This window comes from Octopus bimaculoides, chromosome 1 (assembly GCF_046866305.1).
Source record: "Octopus bimaculoides isolate indiv1 chromosome 1, ASM4686630v1, whole genome shotgun sequence".
Taxonomy (NCBI): domain Eukaryota; kingdom Metazoa; phylum Mollusca; class Cephalopoda; order Octopoda; family Octopodidae; genus Octopus; species Octopus bimaculoides.
The window spans coordinates 175,172,728-175,193,128 of record NC_142928.1 but is presented as its reverse complement, the minus strand read 5'-3'; the positions used below and the strand labels follow the sequence as shown (position 1 = coordinate 175,193,128).

At 31.9% G+C, this 20,401-nt stretch overlaps 1 protein-coding gene across 1 annotated transcript; it reads right to left on the bottom strand.

The window, feature by feature from the left end:
• Positions 1-4,108: 4,108 nt before the first annotated feature.
• LOC106867660 (small COPII coat GTPase SAR1B) lies at positions 4,109-20,336 on the bottom strand. The gene is made up of 7 exons (XM_014912594.3): positions 20,305-20,336; positions 18,323-18,374; positions 12,117-12,236; positions 9,454-9,519; positions 8,281-8,384; positions 7,505-7,636; positions 4,109-6,048 (listed from the first exon to the last, which is right to left on the bottom strand). The coding sequence occupies exons 2-7, from the start codon at positions 18,363-18,365 to the stop codon at positions 5,932-5,934; spliced, it is 582 nt and encodes a 193-aa protein (XP_014768080.1). The 5' UTR covers positions 18,366-18,374; positions 20,305-20,336; the 3' UTR covers positions 4,109-5,931.
• Between the last annotated feature and the right edge of the window lie 65 nt (positions 20,337-20,401).

Below are 20,401 nucleotides of genomic sequence, written 5' to 3'. Positions count from 1 at the left end.
AGGAGTTTTGGCTGCTATTCGTGCAGGTCCGTCGATTACGCAGATGATTCCTCGCATATTAAGACATGAATACATGTTCCGATTTCCTAATTTGAAATCAATACAGTAACTGATATTTAAACAAAAAAGAATTGTTTTTAACGTTTGATTACTTCGACTCTCTCTTTACTCTTTTGTTTCAGTCATTTGACTGTGGCTATGCTGGAGCACCGGCTTTAGTCGAGTAAATTGACCACAGGACTTATTCTTTGTAAGCCTAGTACTTATTCTATCGGTCACTTTTGCCGAACCGCTAAGTTACGGAGACGTAAACACACCACCATCGGCTGTCAAGCGATGTTGGAGGGACAAACACAGACACACACACATATATATACGACGGGCTTCTTTCAGTTTCCGTCTACCAAATACACTCACAAGGCTTTGGTCGGCCCGAGGCTATAGTAGAAGACACTTGCCCAAGGTGCCACGCAGTGGGACTGAACCCGGAACCATGTGATTCGTAAGCAAGCTACTTACCACACAGCTACTCCTATATATGTATGAAATATAGATTATTAATACATGCCAATCTAGATACTTCAAAAGTACAACCATACATTTTTCTAATCGACCTTATCTAGAAAATGCAGCACAAATTTGATATGAATTCTATACAAAAATCGTTTTCATTTTTTGTGCCAAATTTACACAACTAAAAACAATTTTTCTTCATGTACTTGTAAGTTAGAAGTTTACTAAGTTCATTTTAAATTTCGCTTCCTTCAATTCTGTAAGTTTGAACGATTAAATTGCTCACTAAGGTTTAATAAATCAAATAAGGATAGATATGGGGAAACCGAAAATTTGACAGTTAAAAAGTACATAAGAAAGGAGGTTACGTTGTTTTACAAATACGTTAAATAGAACACGAAATTCAGACTTATATATAGTTCACTGAATGAAGTATATAAAAGAATCGATAGCAGTAGGAGTAACTTCCCTTCGATTTATGATTGTATTTTAATAGTTTACGTCACACATAGAACACGAGTAGAGAACTATATAAAAAGGTTATGCAGACTTAATCTTTGTTAACATCACAGCCTTTTCAAATGCTTACAATCATGACATCACCAACACGTTTTCCCACAATTCTCTAGTTAATCCTAACGTCCATCAGCTCATACAAAACTGACCCCAAAGAAATATATATATAAAAAAAAAAATAGCATACACCAACGAAGGAACCATGACGTTACAGCCCAAGAAATAACAGCCAAACCTTCCTCCGAAGCAACACCCCGTTGTCTTAAAAGGAGAGGACAGAAATATTTTCTGGTTCTAGTGATATTAAAAGACAGAATGACTACATTGATGTATCTGCTTGATCAAAATTGAACTAGATTAAACAACTAAAAACAGCCCAACCATTATGAGCAAACAGCTAGGTGTTCATATGGCCTGCTAGTAATATTGTTATGATCTGCAGATCACACTTTTATGCATGGCTGACAGAGAATATGCCTTAGGTCTGCTTGGTTGAGCAAAACCTGGGGCTCAACAATGACATTTTTACATCTGTTGCTGAATGTTTATATTAGGATTAATTGTAATGAAGATTTTACTAAAACTGCCAATGAAAAGAAATCAATTTGACAATAGCTGAACAATCTAAACTATGTAACTGAAATCTCGGTTTAAACATATTGTAGGCAAAAGGCAAATTAGTTCTCTCCACAACATACTCAAGAATCTTACATTATGTAAAGTTTTTTGCTGATACAAACCATATTTCCTTGGGACATTTTTCTAACCTAAAAAACTAGTATTACCACATCATCATGGACGATGAGTTGACATTGTGAAACTACCAATGTTCCAAGTAAATATTTCATCAAATCTAAGCAAATATCAAGGGTTTTAATTTAGAAATATAAATGTAACATATAACACAATTTAGATAAATACATTTTATATAAAAATAAGGGCAGCAAGAAAAAATATGGATACCCATTAACACAGTATTAACTATAAATAATTCTCTCCTGGTATAGTGTTTTATCTCCAGGATAATGAAAGTTTAGAACTGAGATTGAAAGAAAGCAATGCTAGTTTATCTTAAAACTTACAGGATTTGTATCCAGCATGATTAAAACTGCAGCTTTTTTTTGCTTTTTTAATTGATGTTATTGTAAAATACTAATTCTTCTGCAGTATCCAGTAAGCAAACCAAGAACACAAAAGCTAGTTTTAAAAACTTTAATGCTATGAGGACAGACATCTCTGGGTAATGATCTTTTATTTATTAGTTTTTATTAAAGGAAGACTCAGTTTTATTCTGCATTATAAATGGTCATCTGAGAAGTTGATAGCATTAATTCATGGGTGATGAGAGTATTTTTGTTTTTGAATTTTGTCATGAGAAATCCTTAAATGTTTTTATCTGCAAAATAAGCATATCTACGTAAATGATTAAATAGATCTCATAGTTAAGACTTAAATAGTTGATGAAAAAGTAGGGAAGGAAATCATTTGTCAACAAATTATTTACTATCTTGTATAATTAACAGACATCCTAATATTCTCAGATTAAATACCTTAATAGGAAGTTTTAGTTCCAAGTAATAATAGTTGGATTTTCAAATCAATGAAAATCCTAATTTTGAACTTAGCCACATTTATATGTATATTTCTCTTCAAACTGTTGGTATGTAATCAATGTAAATTATAATTTCACAAAAGCAGGATTTTTGACAGACTGGTTCTTGAAGTGGACAACCAAGAAGTGAAATTTTTGAACTGTTCATATTCTCAATGAACTAGGAATAACTTCACTAATTTAACCTATTTGATATTAAACTGAGAGAATTTCTGGTTTTTTGATACCATCTTGGTTTTGGGTCATATAACCATCCTTCAAAATTTCATGTTAACTTATTCTCCAAATATAAGCTTAATAATAACTATTTTACTAAATTCTTCATTACTTTAAAAATTGAAACAAAGGCAGTATAAGATAATAAAAGGGTTTACACAATAAAATTAGCGATAGCGTAGGGATCAGGGTTTGAGGAGAGAAATTTTAAGGATAGGCAAATTTAGGAAGTAACTGGGCAGAGTTGTCATTTTTGCATAAACTAGCTGGTGTAGACAAAAGAAACATGTGTCAGTAAATTTTGTATTTCATACTCTCCAGATTTAGAGAACTCAGAGTTTGATATATTCAACTTGCACCTGCTGGGACCCAAATGAATGAGGTAAGAAGCTTATCAGGTTCCTTTTGATAAAAAGACCAGAAAATGTTATATCAAAAAGAAATTGCTGATAAAAATAAGGATTTCTGGAGCCATTAGGAATACAGGTATGGAATATATGTTCTATCTCAATATGTATTGTTCAGCTTAAGTAGTTTATGTATTAAAAAAACCCTCAAGGCAGATGTCAGCAATGACTATAGTCTAGTGTTCAGTGTAATAAAGTTCTTAAATAGTGGAAGTGCAAGAGCAATTTTGAGTCTTCTTGTGATTTCTAGTGAAGTTGGAAGCAAAAAAAAAAGAAAAAAAAAAAAAAACGTGTTGAGCTGCAGTGGTTGTATAAAACATAGTTTTATACAAGATCAAGACAGAAAGTGATACTGTATTAACATTGAGGTAAAACAGTTTTGGAAGTGTAGTCTTGATATAAGAAATACATGTCATCTACATTCCTATATTCAATCCTCTATTTGACCACAGTAATAAACAATAATAAAGCTATGTGGATGCATCAATTATACCACCAACAATGTCTTCTGCAAAAATTAAACAAATCTGATAAAACTTAATAATCATAGTGATTTCTAACTTGGAAAGAAATTTTGTACTAGAGTATAGTTGATTTAATCAATCCCAATACTCGATTGCTATTTATTTTATTGAGTCATGAAGAGATGAAAGTCCACCTTGGCAGGATTTGAATGCAGAACTTATAGGGCTGTAACTAAATTACAAGACTTTTTTGTCAACTGTTCCACAGATTTAGCCATTTACTTTTAAGAATATTCTAAAGTCTCTACACAACACGATGCCTTTTCCACAAGCTGATATGTTTGAGAGAAGAGGGGATAAAAAAATGAAAAGAAAAAGTATTTTTAAACAATAATCAACTTTAATTCCTTTCGAATGTAATTTTTCCCCATTTAGCAGGAAAATACACTGTAGACGAAGTTAATATTTAAAGAAGGGGGGGGAAAAACTCACTTCAAGATAATTACATTTCAAGAATTAACAAATTATAAAATTTAGATGAGCATTCAGGAAGGAAATGAGTATGTTACCATCCCATTTCAATCTCAATTGTAATAACCATTCACATATATATTATATATATAAATGATTTATTACGCAAAGAAAGTTAATTTTTTTTATAGTATCCTAAAATTTTACTCAAATAATCACACTAAAAGTTTAAAAAAAAAAAAAATAAATAAAGATTAGTAACTATGCAGATCATATATTAAAGAAACAAATGTACTGAGATGTAGAGATATATATCTTGAAGCCTAAATTGGTTTGATTTAGCTATTAGTACTTACTGAAACAAAAATAACTTCTTCCACACATCGCTCAAGAAATGAGTGAATCTCCCATTGTATTTGTGCCAGCAGTCAAATAGAATCTTTGTTGACTTTTCATTAGAATCTCTTAGAATGTGCACAACATAGCTTTAATTTCCACAAAACAAATTATTACTGAAGATCCAGATTTGCTCAATTTTTTTTCTTTAAATCCATCAAAGAATACAGATAACTACATAAATTTACATCCGAACAGACACTTGAGCAATTCATAGTTCTCAAAGAGGAAGAAAAATAGTTTCTAGAAAATAGCTCAAGAGATTTACACTGATACTTTCTTCCTTTGAAGATCACATGATATTTGCATTGGATTGCTTGACAAATTAAGAGCCATACAAAAGACACTTGATACGAATTCATTGTTGTTTTGTCAACCAGATGCACCTTCTTTAAGAGGTGCTATGTTGCATGTCAAAACATTGAGCAGAGCATAATCAACATTCTTAGTCAATTCAGTTTGGCAAAGGCACTTTCACACGACAAAATGAAAATAAGCAATGTGAGAATTGGAAATTGCTCTAATCAAAACGAAATTTGCTAAATTTATAATTGAATTGTTTAGAAAAAGAGGAAAGTACAATACAGTTCTCAATGTTAACTTAAATTCAGATCTCAGCGGAGAAGTTTCTTGGAAGTTAAGATTAAAAATCATTAACACATAAATATATATTCATTTGAAAAATAAACAACTTTGGAATAATTAATGCAAGGGTTGAAGGAATAACCAAATTTCAAATTAAAAAAAATACCCATAACAAAGATAATGAGTAAGAAATTGATTTGTATTTCAAAGAAAACCTATGATATTAGCAAATATAGAAATTTTTAACATCAGATGAAGCCACAATTAATTATAAAATTGTGAGGGAAAAAAGGAGGAAAAAAGTGCATTAACTTTGCTAAATTAGATTTTAAACTAAGTTCTTTAATTAGTTAAAAAAAAAACTTTTTAAAAATCCCATAAATTCTGTTAGAGAAATAACAATGCATTAAAAGCATTGTAATTTATAAATTTTAATTTAATTCTGATGTTTTGTTAGAAAAGAACAACTACATGGCAAATGAGTGGACAACCATCACCAGCCAATCAAAACATTAGCATATTTCCAGTTGTCATCGCAACTTAAAACAAATAGTTAGAAGGGAAATTTCAGGAAAATCTGTCAGTGTCAGAGTCTGTCATGTTATGAAATGGAGGGTGAATAGTATTTTTTTTCAATCATGCACCTAGAATCAGTCTGTTGTCAAACAAAATCCCTGTTTAATTGTCATTTTCTTTTTTTTTTTCACAGGCTAATTATTTGAAGTCCACTTCCAACTAAAGTAAACACAAGTCATTTAATATATTGGGCCATCCACCGAAAGCCCTCTCCATAGCCTTGTCGTTTTAGGATGCTGCACATAAACAGTTCCATAGGTCGGCCATGCAACTCACTGCGGGGGCTAGTACCCTGAAAAAAAAAAAAAAAAAATCAAACTGTAAATAACTGAAAAATAGGGAAAACAGAAGTCATTTACTGTTTGATAATATCAGCTAAGATCTAGACCAAATTACAAGCCAGCACTTGCAAACTCTTGCAAAACTATGTCTATTTTTTAAAATCCTTTTTGCATTAAACAAAATGACAATGATAAAGAATTTATTGAAGAGCACTATAATCATACAATAATGAAATGGAATAATATATTTGAGATTATCTAAAGAGTGATTCCAAGAAATCTAGACTAGTGCTTCTACTTCAATCAAATTATCTAATTATTTACTCAACCCAGCAAGGGAGGTCTCTATGCAGTTGTTCAAGAGTAACCAAATCTCACTGAAAGCACGTCTTACCATCTTAAGATTGAAACAGAGACCTTGTGCTGATGCAACTCATGATTTATTCACTCACAAGATTTTGGTTGGCCCAAGGCTTATAGTATTACACAGTTACCTAAGGTGCCACAAGGTAGGACTGAATCCAAAACCACTTGATTGGGACCCACAAACTTGAAATTTTAATGTAGGAAAGAGAATCAAAGAATGAGAAAAAGCAACATGAATAACCAATTTCAAAAGGTGCACATATATTAGCTTACTCTTTTACTGGTTTCAGTCATTTGACTGCGGCCATGCTGGGGCACCACCTTTAGTTGAGCAAATCGACCCCAGGACTTATTCTTTGTAAGCCTCGTACTTATTCTATCGGTCTCTTTTTGCTGAACCGCTAAGTTACGGGGACGTAAACACACCAGCATCGGTTGTCAAGCGAAGTTGGCGGGACAAACACAGACACACAAACATACACACACACATACATATATATATATATATACATACACACACACATATATATATATATATATATATATATATATCTATATATATATCTATATATATATATATATATATATATATATATATACACATACACACACATATCATCATCATCGTTTAACGTCCGCTTTCCATGCTAGCATGGGTTGGACGATTTGACTGAGGACTGGTGAAACCGGATGGCAACACCAGGCTCCGATCTAAATTTGGCAGAGTTTCTAGAGCTGGATGCCCTTCCTAAAGCCGAAGGCCTTCATATATACGACCAAATCCACTCACAAGGCTTTGGTCAGCCTGAGGCTATAGTAGAAGACACTTGTCCAAGGTGCCACGCAGTGGGACTGAACCCGGAACCATGTGGTTGGTAAGTAAGCTACTTACCGCACAGTCACTCCTGCGCCTGTTAATCTAATATTTATAAATCATAGAGAAAATGATGAAATATATTGAAAAGCTAAATGGTAACTCAAAAGTTTGAATTATGAAGTTATGTAACTCAAAGTAGTTGCAAAATTGCATAGTCTTGAGAAGGAAGATCTAAAATGGGGATGAGAGAACAAAAAAAAAAAAAAGTTAAAATAAAATATTACCTTTCCTGTTGTTTGAGCATGTAATCCAAAACTAATGCGAATTTCATCTTCACTGGCAGCTCCAGCTTTATCAATTTTATTACCAAGAATTAAAATAGGAGCATTAGCAACTTGTTCATCTGTCAGCAGACTCTGTATTAAGGATTAACAAAAGGAAAATGCAATTTGAAGGTTAATCTTTATGGTTAGGTTATGTATAAGATTTGATAATTCTACATTTGTTCCAGTTAAGAGACTTAATAGAAAATGAGCAAACTAATTGTAATGTAGAATATTGGATATAAGAAAAGTATCACAATGTAAATAAATGCAGCCTGTTCTTATAATAGTTAAAATACATATATGTGTTAACATTTAATTGATGCCAGTAATGGTGACTGAAAAACTGATATGAAAAGATGTCCATCATGCATTTTCCTTATTGAATATAATTCCTCAAAGACATTAGCAAAATAATCTGAAAATACCAACTACAAATAATCATTGTTGAGATAGTTGAATTTTGCTTGCGAAATTCATTTTCCAGCAAATTGATTTTACCTTAGGAAGCACAACTTCATTTAATGAAAAGGAACCCATAAAATAGTCATGAATATGGCACAAATGAATCTAAACAGCATGTCTTCTCATGAGTGACTTGACAATACTAATACAGCAATCAAACAAACTATTTTGGGGTAAAATAAATATCAACACTATTGTCAAAAACAAAAGTTCAAATGGGATAAAAATGAAAACGATTTTATGTTATTAGAAACCAAATTAATTTAACTTACATCCAATTCAGCTTTTGCTTCAATGAACCTCTCCTTATCACAAACATCAACAAGAAATACAATACCATCCACTGCTGGGAAATAATCTTTCCAAACTCGTCTAACTATGGAAAAGAAATAAAAAATGATAGATACAATGAAAACTTAATAACAAGACGTAAACTTTCATAGTGATATTACAACTAAACCATCTTAGCATATATCTTAAACTTAGAAAATAAATTGTAGGACACTTTATCTACATGGATAAGTTGCAGCTGTCTTGATCATGTCGTGCCCAACCAGCACGAGAAAAGAAAATCAAAATTAATAACGAGAAGGCGGCGAGCTGGCAGAATCGTTAGCACGCCGAGCGAAACGCTTAGCGGTATTTCGTGTGCCGTTATGTTCTGAGTTCAAATTGCGCTGAGGTTGACTTTCCCTTCCTTCCTTTCGGGGTCGATAAATTAAGTACCAGTTACACACTGGGGTCGATGTAATCGACTTAATCACTCTGCCTGTCCTTGTTTGTCTCCTCTATGTTTAGCCCCTTGTGGGCAATAAAAAAAATAAGAATTAACAATGCAGACTTTAAAATGTCTGATAAATTACAGAAAAAATAATCCCAACAATGGTTAATATGCTTGTAGAAGTTGTACTATGAAGTTACCATACAATTTAAGATTGGTGATGCCAATATCATTATCATCATCGTTTAACGTCTGTTTTCCATGCTGGCATGGGTTGGACGGTTCGACTAGGGTCTGGGAAGCCAGGAGGCTGCACCAGGCTCCAGTCTGATCTGGCAGTGTTTCTACAGCTGGATGCTCTTCCTAACACCAACCAACGACCACGATTGGTTGGTGCTTTTTATGTGCCACCAGCACAGAAGCCAGTCAAAGCGGTGCTGGCATTGGCCAGGTTCAGATGGTGTTTTTTACGTGCCACTGCCATGGGGATCAGTAGGTTAATAACTTATGTAATTAAAAACTTGTAAGGGAAACTAAATTGCTTGATATTTCACAGTTCATTTGTCATTAAGTGAATCAATGGCATCAGATTTTGATCAAGAACTTTTGGTTGAAATTAATCTTAGAAACCAAAGGTTTATAACTGATTCCAGCCTAAAATATAGAATTCATTAAAAATTTTTTTATTAGAACATGTAAAGCAGAGCAAAAGTAAACAAAATACCTTGTTGATGTCCTCCTAAATCGAATGTTGTAAATCTCATGCCACCCATTGTTAACTCTTCAGACGCTAAAGAAGACAAAAAAAGAACATATGAAGAGTTATTAATATTTGGATTAACATTCAGTTTACATAAATATTGGTCAAGAACATTTTAATTTGAAAATTAATGTATTTTTTTAAAGATAAAAAAGAAAAAAAAGAGAGAGAAAATTGTCACATGGTTACAAGTTCAAATCCTCACCCCACTTTCATTCATGTACCCTCAGCAATACTCAACCATCTCATTTTTATATTCTCATCCCTGTACCTTGAGAGTATGCCTTGGCACAGCACTACCATCTCTCTTATTCCCTTTCACCCCCTTTGACTGGGGTAACCATGTATCTCCTCTACAGCAAGACAAACTTTTTTTCTGTTCATCAACTCCAATCTCTCACTTGGCACAAATCCACCTCCTCCAATACCACCCCCTCTCAAAGGATATTTGTTCTGACAGTTACTTGGTGACCTCACAGGTGCTAGTGCCACATAAAAAGTATCCAGTTCACATTGTAAAGTGATTGGCATTTGGAAGGGCATCCAACTGTGAAAACTATGCCAAAACAACAGTGGAGCTTGGTGCAGTCCTCTGGCTTGTCAGCTCCTGTCAAACTATCCAACTTATGCCAGCATGGAGGACATATGTTGAATGGTGATGGAACAGAGGCAAGTTGGAAGTAAAAAGAGTAATTTCATGTGTGAGAGAGAGACGAAGGAGAATGACAAGTATTAATTTACATATCAAATGAAAACCAGATGTCTACTTAGGAATACTTGAGATATTTTTTATTTTGTAATTTTTGATCCAAGGTTTCAGATGTTAAAAAAAAACAAAAAATAAATCTACTGAATATTTGCTAATCATTTCACAAAACTGGAATTAATAAAAGCTCTGCCTTTATTACTTGATTGATAATTTTTAATTATTCTTCTGCAAGATCAGCCAACCAGAATATTAGTAAATAATTAATTTTGAATATATAGGCAACAAATCCTATTGGAATTAACTGTACCTTGAAGGACAAAATGGCAGAGGCATGAAAGAGGAAAGCTAAGCAGCAAGATTTGGTAGTAGACTGTTGCAGGATGGGTGGAGAATCGGGTGTTTTCTGATGGGGTTGAGGGGTTGCAGGAAGGGGCTGTAGAAAAGCCATAAGAACAGTATATGGGCTACTGAGAAAGCATTTAGATGGCTCTGGATGGAAAGAGGTAATTGATGGGTAGGCTTGGTTCATCTAGGTTGGGTTGGCTGGATGACGGTATATGTCATAAGATGCAAAATACACAGTGACTCTACAATACAACACTGATAATGTGGTCAGGTATTGAAAAGTAGGTAGAACTGAATAAATAATTCATTTTGCATGAGGTTTTTCTTTATTATATAAACACATTAGAAATATAAAGTATTTAGAATATGTTAAAAGTTACAATTATGTACAGCAGTCACTAAACAGGTCAACAACCTCTGATTGGTGTGTGTGTGTTTATATATATATATATATATATATATATTCTTTCACTTGTTTCAATCATTTGACTGTGGTCATGCAGGAGCACCACCTTAAGAGTTTTAGTCGAAAAATAGTCCCCCAGGACTTATTTCTAAGCCTAGTACTTGACTATAGTAGAAGACAATTCCCCAAGATGCCATGCAGTGGGACAGAACCCAGAATCATGTGGTTGGGAAGCAAGCTTCTTACCATACAGCCATGCCTCTCTCTCATATATATATACATAGAGAGAGAGAGAGAGAGAGAAATAAAATATTGATCTGTTATCAATAGACCCAAGGACATTCATTCCACCATGTCTTTTTCAAAGGGACTGTGGAACCAATATGGATATTAAGATTAACAAAGTTGAAAAAAGATTTTAAATATTTTTTTTTGTTATCCTACATACACAGGATGATATATATTACACCATAGAAATTAAGTATTTAGAATTATATTATGCCAGAAGTTACGATTCTTTTAAGCACAATAGTCACTAAATATGCCATCAGTCTCTGACTGAATGTCCCCCTTTTAACCATATTCGAAATAAATTTATACATTATAGATATGCAAAACATGAAGAGATGTGGTGTCTCAACCATAATGCAATCAACCCATGTAGAAAGTTAGGCAAGCCAAACAATATAAAAGCAAGTATTCTAATCAGAGATTAGATAGAGGTAGAGACAGCAGCATAAAAAAAAAAAAAAAAGAGATATGGGATAGGGGAGAGGTTTTAGTACTCTTGTAGATTGATGTTGAAAGCATGATAAAATGCACCCAGTCTGTTGTAAAGTTACTTGTTATGAAAAAGATATCTGGACATAGAAACCACACCACAAGAAAATTAGTTTTCTTATTGTCACAAACCAGATGACAAGAGACTGCAACAGCAGGTAAAATGATGCAAGACTTATTCAAACCATGAAAGCAGGGGGGAAAAAACAAATACAAAAGAAAAAAATGACGTCAATGTCTTGCTGATGATGATGATTTATATTTTTAATGATGTATATGAAAACAAGCTAATTACCATAAAAAGATAAAAATAGAACATACAATTTAAAAAATAAAATTGTAAGTAACAATAAAAAAAAATGCATATTGAATATGAGATTATCTTACTGGGATGTAATGTTGGTACATGTTGTGCCATTCGCTCATCTTTGAGCATGTGTAATAATGTAGTCTTTCCAGCATTGTCCAGGCCAAGAAATACGAGTTTGCCAGATTTTTTATACAAACCTGAAAACAAAAAGAAAACTAAGTTATACCTTAAAGAAAACTTTCCTTTGTTTCTCTATACAAGCTTTAATTTAAAATGTCTTTATCTCCTGTACAAAAGAATTAACATTTTAATGATATATCTCAAAACATTTCATAAATACAAAAGTCATTATTGAAATGAAATTAAACACTTCTACCAAATTTTTTCCCCTACTCAGAGATAAGAATAGTAGATGTGGGTTTGTGTCCCACAAATACAGGAAAACCTACTTTTGCCATTGAGGGCTTATATGCCCCATTATTAGACTATTTTCTTCAGTCATTACACAGTGATTGCTTACAAGCTTTAAGCTAAAAAATACTATTATTATTATTTACAGAATTATAAAAATCGACGCTGTTTACCAAAACCATTGCTGAAAAAGAATAGTAGTAAAATATTATTTAACTAGCAGAGTAACTGCATCAAAAATATTCAGATCCAATGAACAGCTTTGCTAATCTCAATTCAAAAAAATTTCAGTGGTAAAATTACGAGAGAATATTGATTTTTAATTTATGTTAAAAACTGTCCTTGCTTCCAATAGCTTTTCAATAAACTCAACATAAATAAAATATAAGGATCCTGCCATTAAATTACTCTCCAAATGTAATAAGATAAATATTATTGCATCTAAGCTTGACATTGTCTAAAATAAATTTCATACTGAAACCCGAATATAAAAAAGTCCAAGACAATGGTTATCAACCATCATTTACCTATGAACTCCTTTGATTACTACTTTATCTGATGGACACCCATGGCCATTCAATGTTTTTCATAGATACTTCTTAAAAAATTCCCTTTTTGCTTTTCATACATTAACTCATGTAGGTTGATGCTGTTTCTTGCAATAAATATATCTAAAGCAAACTTTTTTCATGGCCCCTTAATAGACTATTGTGGGTCCCCAATTTACTATTTTGCTTGTGTGGATCCTCAAAAATCTTATATGGACCCTTAAGAGTCATATGGGTCCCAGTTGAAAACTATTATTCTAAATTAAAAGTGTATTTTTTTTATTATGTTATTAGTTATTATTTTGGTTGTTAGTGGTTCTTTTCCTTTACAGTGTCTCTGTTCCAGTAGAAAGAAACAAACCTTTTATTACACTCCGAAGCCTAAACTAGTAATAAGGATTGTTAATTCCCCAAAGAAATCAATAAACATTTCAAGTGTGTAGCCAAAGTGAATCCAAAGATTAATTTTTCATTGAAAACCGTGCTAATAAAGTACGAGTACTGCAACTCTTAAGGTAGGTATGAATTTGAAGGTTTATATCTGAATAAGAATTTAATGGATATTATGAAGTTCTATTATAATGCACTCTCAAACTTATATTTAAAATGAGGCTTACTCATAAGGGCAATAGCTAAGTAGAAGTTTACTAAAAACAAGGTAATTTGTGAACTTATATATTTGAAAGTAAGTCTAGTTAATAGGCTTTTAGTAACTCCACAATTAATAGTTTTTATTATACTTCAACAAAACTGGATAAAGTAAAATTGCAGACTTGTCACCAAACAAAGCCTGAGTAGAATTTAAAAAATAATTAAAAAAAAAACACCATTCCAAAGGAACTTTAAACTGAAAATGAAAAAATGATTTGGCATATTATTTTCATTATGCTGAAAGAATACCAATGTCTCAAAACTGCAACATTTTAAAGATTATGAAGTAGAAATTCTTAATTTTTTTTTATTTTTAAAAGTTATTTCCAGCTGGTCCATGTCAAGATAAGGTCATTATTCATTTAAGCACTTGGCCAAAGGGATATATGTTTTGATACTTTTAATTCACTGAGTCACAGCTCCAACATGCCTGAAACCAGCTTATTAGTGACCTTTAATACACAATAAGCTGAAACAGGTTAAGAATGAAATTAATCAAAAACAGATGAACAAAATCAAAGGAATTTTTCTGTCTCTCCATGAAGAGATGAAGAGAAAAATAATAGTATTCATCATCATCATCGTTTAACGTCCGCTTTCCATGCTAGCATGGGTTGGACTTGACTGAGGACTGGTGAAACCGGATGGCAACACCAGGCTCCAATCTAAATTTGGCAGAGTTTCTACAGCTGGATGCCCTTCCTAACGCCAACCACTCAGAGAGTGTAGTAGGTGCTTTCACTACAAATTAAACTTCTAATTGTATAAGACAATATCTTTATCTTTGTTTTAAGCTTTTACTTGTTTCAGTCATTTGACTGTGGCCATGCTGGGGCACCACCTTGAAGGGTTTTAGTCGAATGAACTTACCCTAGAACTTGTTATTTTTTTGAAGCCTAATACTTATTCTGCTAAGTTACAGGGACATAAACACACCACAATTGGTTGTTAAGCAGTGGTGGGGTACAAACACAGACATATGATAGGCTTCTTTCAGTTTCTATCTACTATATCCACTCACAAGGCTTTGGTTGGCCCAAGGCTATAGTAGAAGACACTTGCCCAGGGTGCCACACAGTGGGACTGAACCTGGAATCAAGTGGTTGAGAAGCAAACTTCTTACCCTGCAGTTATGCCTGGTGTGGGTGCTAACACATCAAATATCCTTAACACCATCTTATCCAGACACATGTCCAAATTTTTTGACACCAATATTTATCCACTACTTTTTGTGTATTACTAACCATCATTGCTCCTAATCACTGAAAAATTAGTCTTTGTCAAGTTTGCTTGTTTGATAGCATATCAGTCTGCTTGTGGTACCTCAGAAACTATTGAAGTTAGAAGGGCACATTTTTTTTGTGTCAAAGATTTTAGACCGTTTCTTTCTTATGATTTGACTTCAAAGTTATTTTCTAACATTTTAATGCTCCCTAATTTAAATATGTTAACTACTATTATGTAGATCAACAGTTAGAAATGTCATGCATCAGATGAATAACAATATTTATGGAAAATTAAATGCAATAGAATGAAAACAAAATTCTTGTGAATATTTTCACAAAATATTGCTGTGAATTCTTTCAGATACTGTTGATTGCAATAGTCATGAGTGCAAAATATTCAAGTATTGACCACATATGTAGAGACAAATCTTCTATTATTTATATTTCCTAAGTTAGTAAATGATGCAAGGTCAAATACATCTGATAATTTAATAGGATCTGAATGTATTCTTACAGATAAATGAAGCAAGTAGCAAAGAATTAATCATCCTCATCACTGTTTTAACATCTACTTTTTTTATGCTCATATGGAATTTGTTGAGGCAGATTTTCTACAGCCGGATGTCCTTCTTGTTGCCAAAACTCACCTGCTTCTAAGCAAGGTAATATTTCACTGTGGCCAGACATGTTTACACAGAAGATTGGTGATGAATATCATTACTTGTATGATGGTGATGCTTTACAACTATCACACAATGTCAGGACAAGGAGAAACAAACACACACGTACAATGGGCTTCATTTAATTTCTATTTAATGAACCCACTTACAAGGATTTGGTTAGCCCAGGGCTATTGTGGAAGACACAAAGTGCAGTTCAGTGGAACTGAACCCAAAACCACATGATTGAGAAGTAGACATTTTCACCACACAGCCATGCCAGCACCTCACAAAAATTTTAACTGTTCTTTGGTGTATATGAAAGTAAAATCGCATTTCAAGGTTAGCAGAACCGTAGCACTTATTTTCTATTTGATTCTATAATTTAAGTTGCTAGAGTAAAAACAAACAAAAACTTCAATTAGTTATCAAGTGAATTTTCTGCCTGAAAAACTAAGATATAACTACACTTATTGGCAACGTGCCACATAATTAGTACATATAACCAGGCTTTCAAATTGGTAACACTACAATTCTTTAACTAAACTTTCTGGTACACAAGCCAATTAGTCATTAATAAATAATTTACCATGTGACACATATTAGATATTGTACTCTCTTTACATTACAAAATAAAACTGAATTGCTAACTTGAGATTTTCAATTGAAATAAGTTTGTTTTGCATAACTGCAGAAATATATGCAAAATTCAAATTCCTCTAAAATGATACCAGTCAGAGATAAATAAAACACGACATCAGAAATTCTATTTAACTTACATTCCATTTAGATACATGTAGTTTGTTTTACATTGATCTTTAAAAGAAAATTAAGCTTTCTAGATTAAGTAAAAATATAAGGAAATTACTTAACTCAATGATATACATTATTTTTAGAATTTAATTTCTCTTGCAAAAGTCTCTTGTTTCAAAAGTTAGTCACTAATACAATAGTTCTAGCCTGGATGATAAGTGATGGTCTTAAGCCCATTTTGCGCCATATTTTCTTTTGCACCAGTGGTCAGATTTTGTTTTTTTTAAAAATTTTTGAACCATATACATGTGTTACTTCTCTACATAAACTACCACATTGATTTATACCAGTGGTTCCCAATCTGTGGTCCACAAAGGTAGGACTGGGGAGGGGGGGGTCTAAGAACTAAATTCAGAATTTCATATATAAGGATAAGCATTTGTGATTTTTCTTGTTCAGCTTATCTTTCAGATTATATAAGTTGTCATGGCTTCTTTTTCACAAAAAATTATTATATGGAGGACATTACTCCAATCATGGAGATGACAGTGACTTGCACCCATGACATCTGTGTTCTGTACATTTCCTAAAATTCGAATAATGTGGTTTGAACCACAGTAATGTGAAACTCCATTAAAGAAACAAAAATCACCAGTGTTGAAACCAATACTATTTTTCAATTGTTAATATTGTTTTTGAAATGTGAGGATTTTTTGAATATCTTGAATTCATTTATATTTACTTTTCTTTTTAATCTTAAAAATAATCAAATACTGACAAATGGATCTGATTCACTAACATCAGTAACAACCGTAATAGTATTTCATTTAAAATTTAAATAGTAGTGTTCTTTATTCTTTTTTGTTTTTATTCATGTACACCAATAATGCAAATCTAAATATGTCCTTGGTTTTGTGGTGAATTTGACACTTTCTTCAGTAATTTATATAAGTTTAGCATAGAGGTACTAGTCCATGCAAGTATCTAAAAGGAAGGGCATGAACATTAAATATGATGATCGATAGAACAATATAAAAATATATGGATAATAAATCACTGCACAAAATTAACGTGTTCGATTACCAATGCAAGGATGGGGTGTTTGTAAAAATACAATTCCAGTAAAAGATGGTGTTGAGAATCACTGCAAGAGTGGGTGGTCAAATATGGCAATAAAAATCTTACTCTAAATTGAATTCAACAAGAACTGACATCCAGAGCCTTGCTATTTTGCATTCATATTTTTGTCATAATGGAGGCAATAGCTTTTTCACAGCTGGATACCCTTCCTACTGTTGACAACTTCTGTGGTAAATAGTACTTATTTATTGATAAAAAATATAAGCCTTGAAATAAGTCATAACAGTAGTTCCAAATTATTCAAGTTTTCAGCAGCTGGATCAGTTGTAAAAATAGATCTTGCAAACATTAAGTGAAAATAACGAGTTACTTGCTCCTGAAAGACTATTTGTTCACACGATCGTTCCTATGCCCTTATATTTTATCTAATATATAAAAGAGAAGTGTGTGTTCGTTCACATGCTTTTATTTTTTTTTAAGCACACACACTGTTAAATCTCCTAAAGAAATTTTATTTGAATGTCTCGTTTCTAAAATATAACGTAGCTGTAGGTTTCTGACCAACAAAATCTATTTGGTTACTTACCTAAACTCTATACAGAGAACTTTGCTATCATTCTCAGGATTCTGGTTATCATTACATACACACACACACACACTATGTCACTCGTTTGTAAGATATCAGTTATTGAGAAATGAACTCCACACATGCTTTATTCTGTTGCATGATAATGGCCTGCTTATAACCCACCCACTATAATAAAAAAAAAAAAACTGTAGCAGTAAGCTATCCTCAACAGTAATAAATTAGTAAAATCAAAGAGATCAATCGAAATCATATTACTATTATTACTGGTAGTAGTTTGAGCATTCTTAAATATTAAATCCTTGAAAACTACATTAACTACATATCAATCAATTTGATATACATAATGATTAAGTTTTTTTTTCTTACCCATAAAATTTAGGATGTTGGTAATCCATTCAATCATAAACATACTTGAGACCTAATAGTAAAATAAAATAAAATTATGAATATAATCATAAAATATAAAATTATACAATGTAAACAAAAAAAGTTCTTATACCAAAGTAAGTATACAAACGTACAAAGAGATTTATGAAACCAAGTTTAATAATTTGAATAACTCGAATTTTTTATGTATACTCGTGACAGGATTAGCAGAAACAAAAAGAAACCTTTATCAAAGATGTTGTAGTGAACTAAACGGTAATATGACACACAGCTGAAGTAGACTAGTGTGTTGCAGAAATGCTGTAATGCAAAGAATTAAGTTTATTGAAACAAACTTAAGTATGCGATATATTAAAATAGAAAATATTTTAACCTATTCAGCTAAAATAATAAAAAAAAAAGTTGGATTATTATCTGGAGTGTGATAAGGTAATGAAATCTAGTTAAAAACTAGTTGCATCTGAGCAACTGATATTTATTTTCACATGAATGTGATATAAATAACTATGAAGTGTATAATTATCATTTACAAATAATTGTTTAAAATAAATTAACAATTTCCCATAAATTAAAGCAAAATACAACCTAGTTTACAGTGAATAATAAAAAGAAAAGAAACGATATTGAGATTATCGTAATGAAATTGATAGGCGTTCATGTTGACATAAGTAAAAAGGAAGACTGAATAACAATTTACGATTTGTCGACAATCTCTGTATACGATTAAACCTGTTTGTAAACAATATTAACTCATTACTATCACCAGGTGGGGATATTTCCCCTTTTTTATGCTGATTCGTCAAAAAGTTAGTATCGAAGGCGATCTTCACCACCAGAATAACGTGAATAGATGTCTTTTGAAGAGAGCAACTATCAATACAGTAATGAGTATTCATTTAATTATAGCAACTATGAACGTTATATATATATATATATATAAGCATAATAATAATAATAATAATAAATTCACATATAACAGATTTTGTTCTTTACATTTCTCGTTTAATGTTTAGATTGGATAAGGAGAGCAACAAAATAATTAGTTTCAATAGGAATTTCCGAAAATAATTAAAATACAACTGAAAGGAAATCCATTAAATTTCCATAATTTATATTTTACTCAGCTAACATGAACAAAAGAGATACTTAAATACGTATACAAAGTTCAAAGTTGAAAACTAGGTATGAATTCAATCACAAGATACATTTTTGACACTTATATTCATGAAGGGAAAATAAACTTTGTCAAAAATTAAACAGAAGTTTGCGTCTAATGAATCTGGTTAACTGATCGTTTATCTGTCTAATTCGCTGATCAAGAACATGTCTCATAATCAAAGATTATAATTCAGTAAAGTAATAACGTATTGGCGATATATTTTAGCGTACGCCCAGTTACGAAATCAAAATCTGTAAAGTTGACACCCAATCCTAAGTCGTATGTATAGCTCTATCTGCAAGTGAAGTATAAATACATACGTATAACGAGAAGGGGAGAGATAGGTCGAATTAAGTGTTGAAATATTTGTCATATTTTGAATTTAACAACAAAAACAAAAAAAAGGAGGAAACAGCTGAATTTTATTTTTAAAACAATTGAGATGAACAACTAATAAGATCATAACCATTTTAATTATAGATAATTACATAACTTTAAATATTTCTTTTAAGCAGATAGATAAATATATGTAAGGTAGAAGTAACTAGTGAAATATTCAACGTATTCAATTACATCTGTTGATATATTATTATATATATATATATATATACATATGTACATTTCTTTAAATTATCAGACTAATGAAATAGACATTAACTTGAGAAACCATTCAGTTCAAACGAAATTATCAATAGAAAATACTCGATAAAAATAAACAAGAATTAAAACACCTATTTCATGACCCAAAAAATAATCCCCCAAAGTTCTGTGTAAAAATTGTGAAGCGACTTAATTCCTTTACCTTTCGTTGGGTTTGCACATCAAAACAAAATGGCTGCACTAAATGTAGACGAGGATCGAAGTTAATTTGAATGAAGCAATTTTATTGGTTGATATTT

What these genes read in the sequence shown, in the direction of transcription:
- LOC106867660 (XM_014912594.3), bottom strand. Translation starts at nt 18,365, where the DNA reads ATGTTTATGATTGAATGGATTACCAACATCCTAAATTTTATGG. An exon ending in TGTACCAACATTACATCCCA is followed by an intron (nt 9,520 to 12,116) that starts GTAAGATAATCT and finishes TGTCTTCTTTAG; the next exon opens with CGTCTGAAGAGTTAACAATG. An exon ending in TTTAGGAGGACATCAACAAG is followed by an intron (nt 8,385 to 9,453) that starts GTATTTTGTTTA and finishes TCTTTTCCATAG; the next exon opens with TTAGACGAGTTTGGAAAGAT.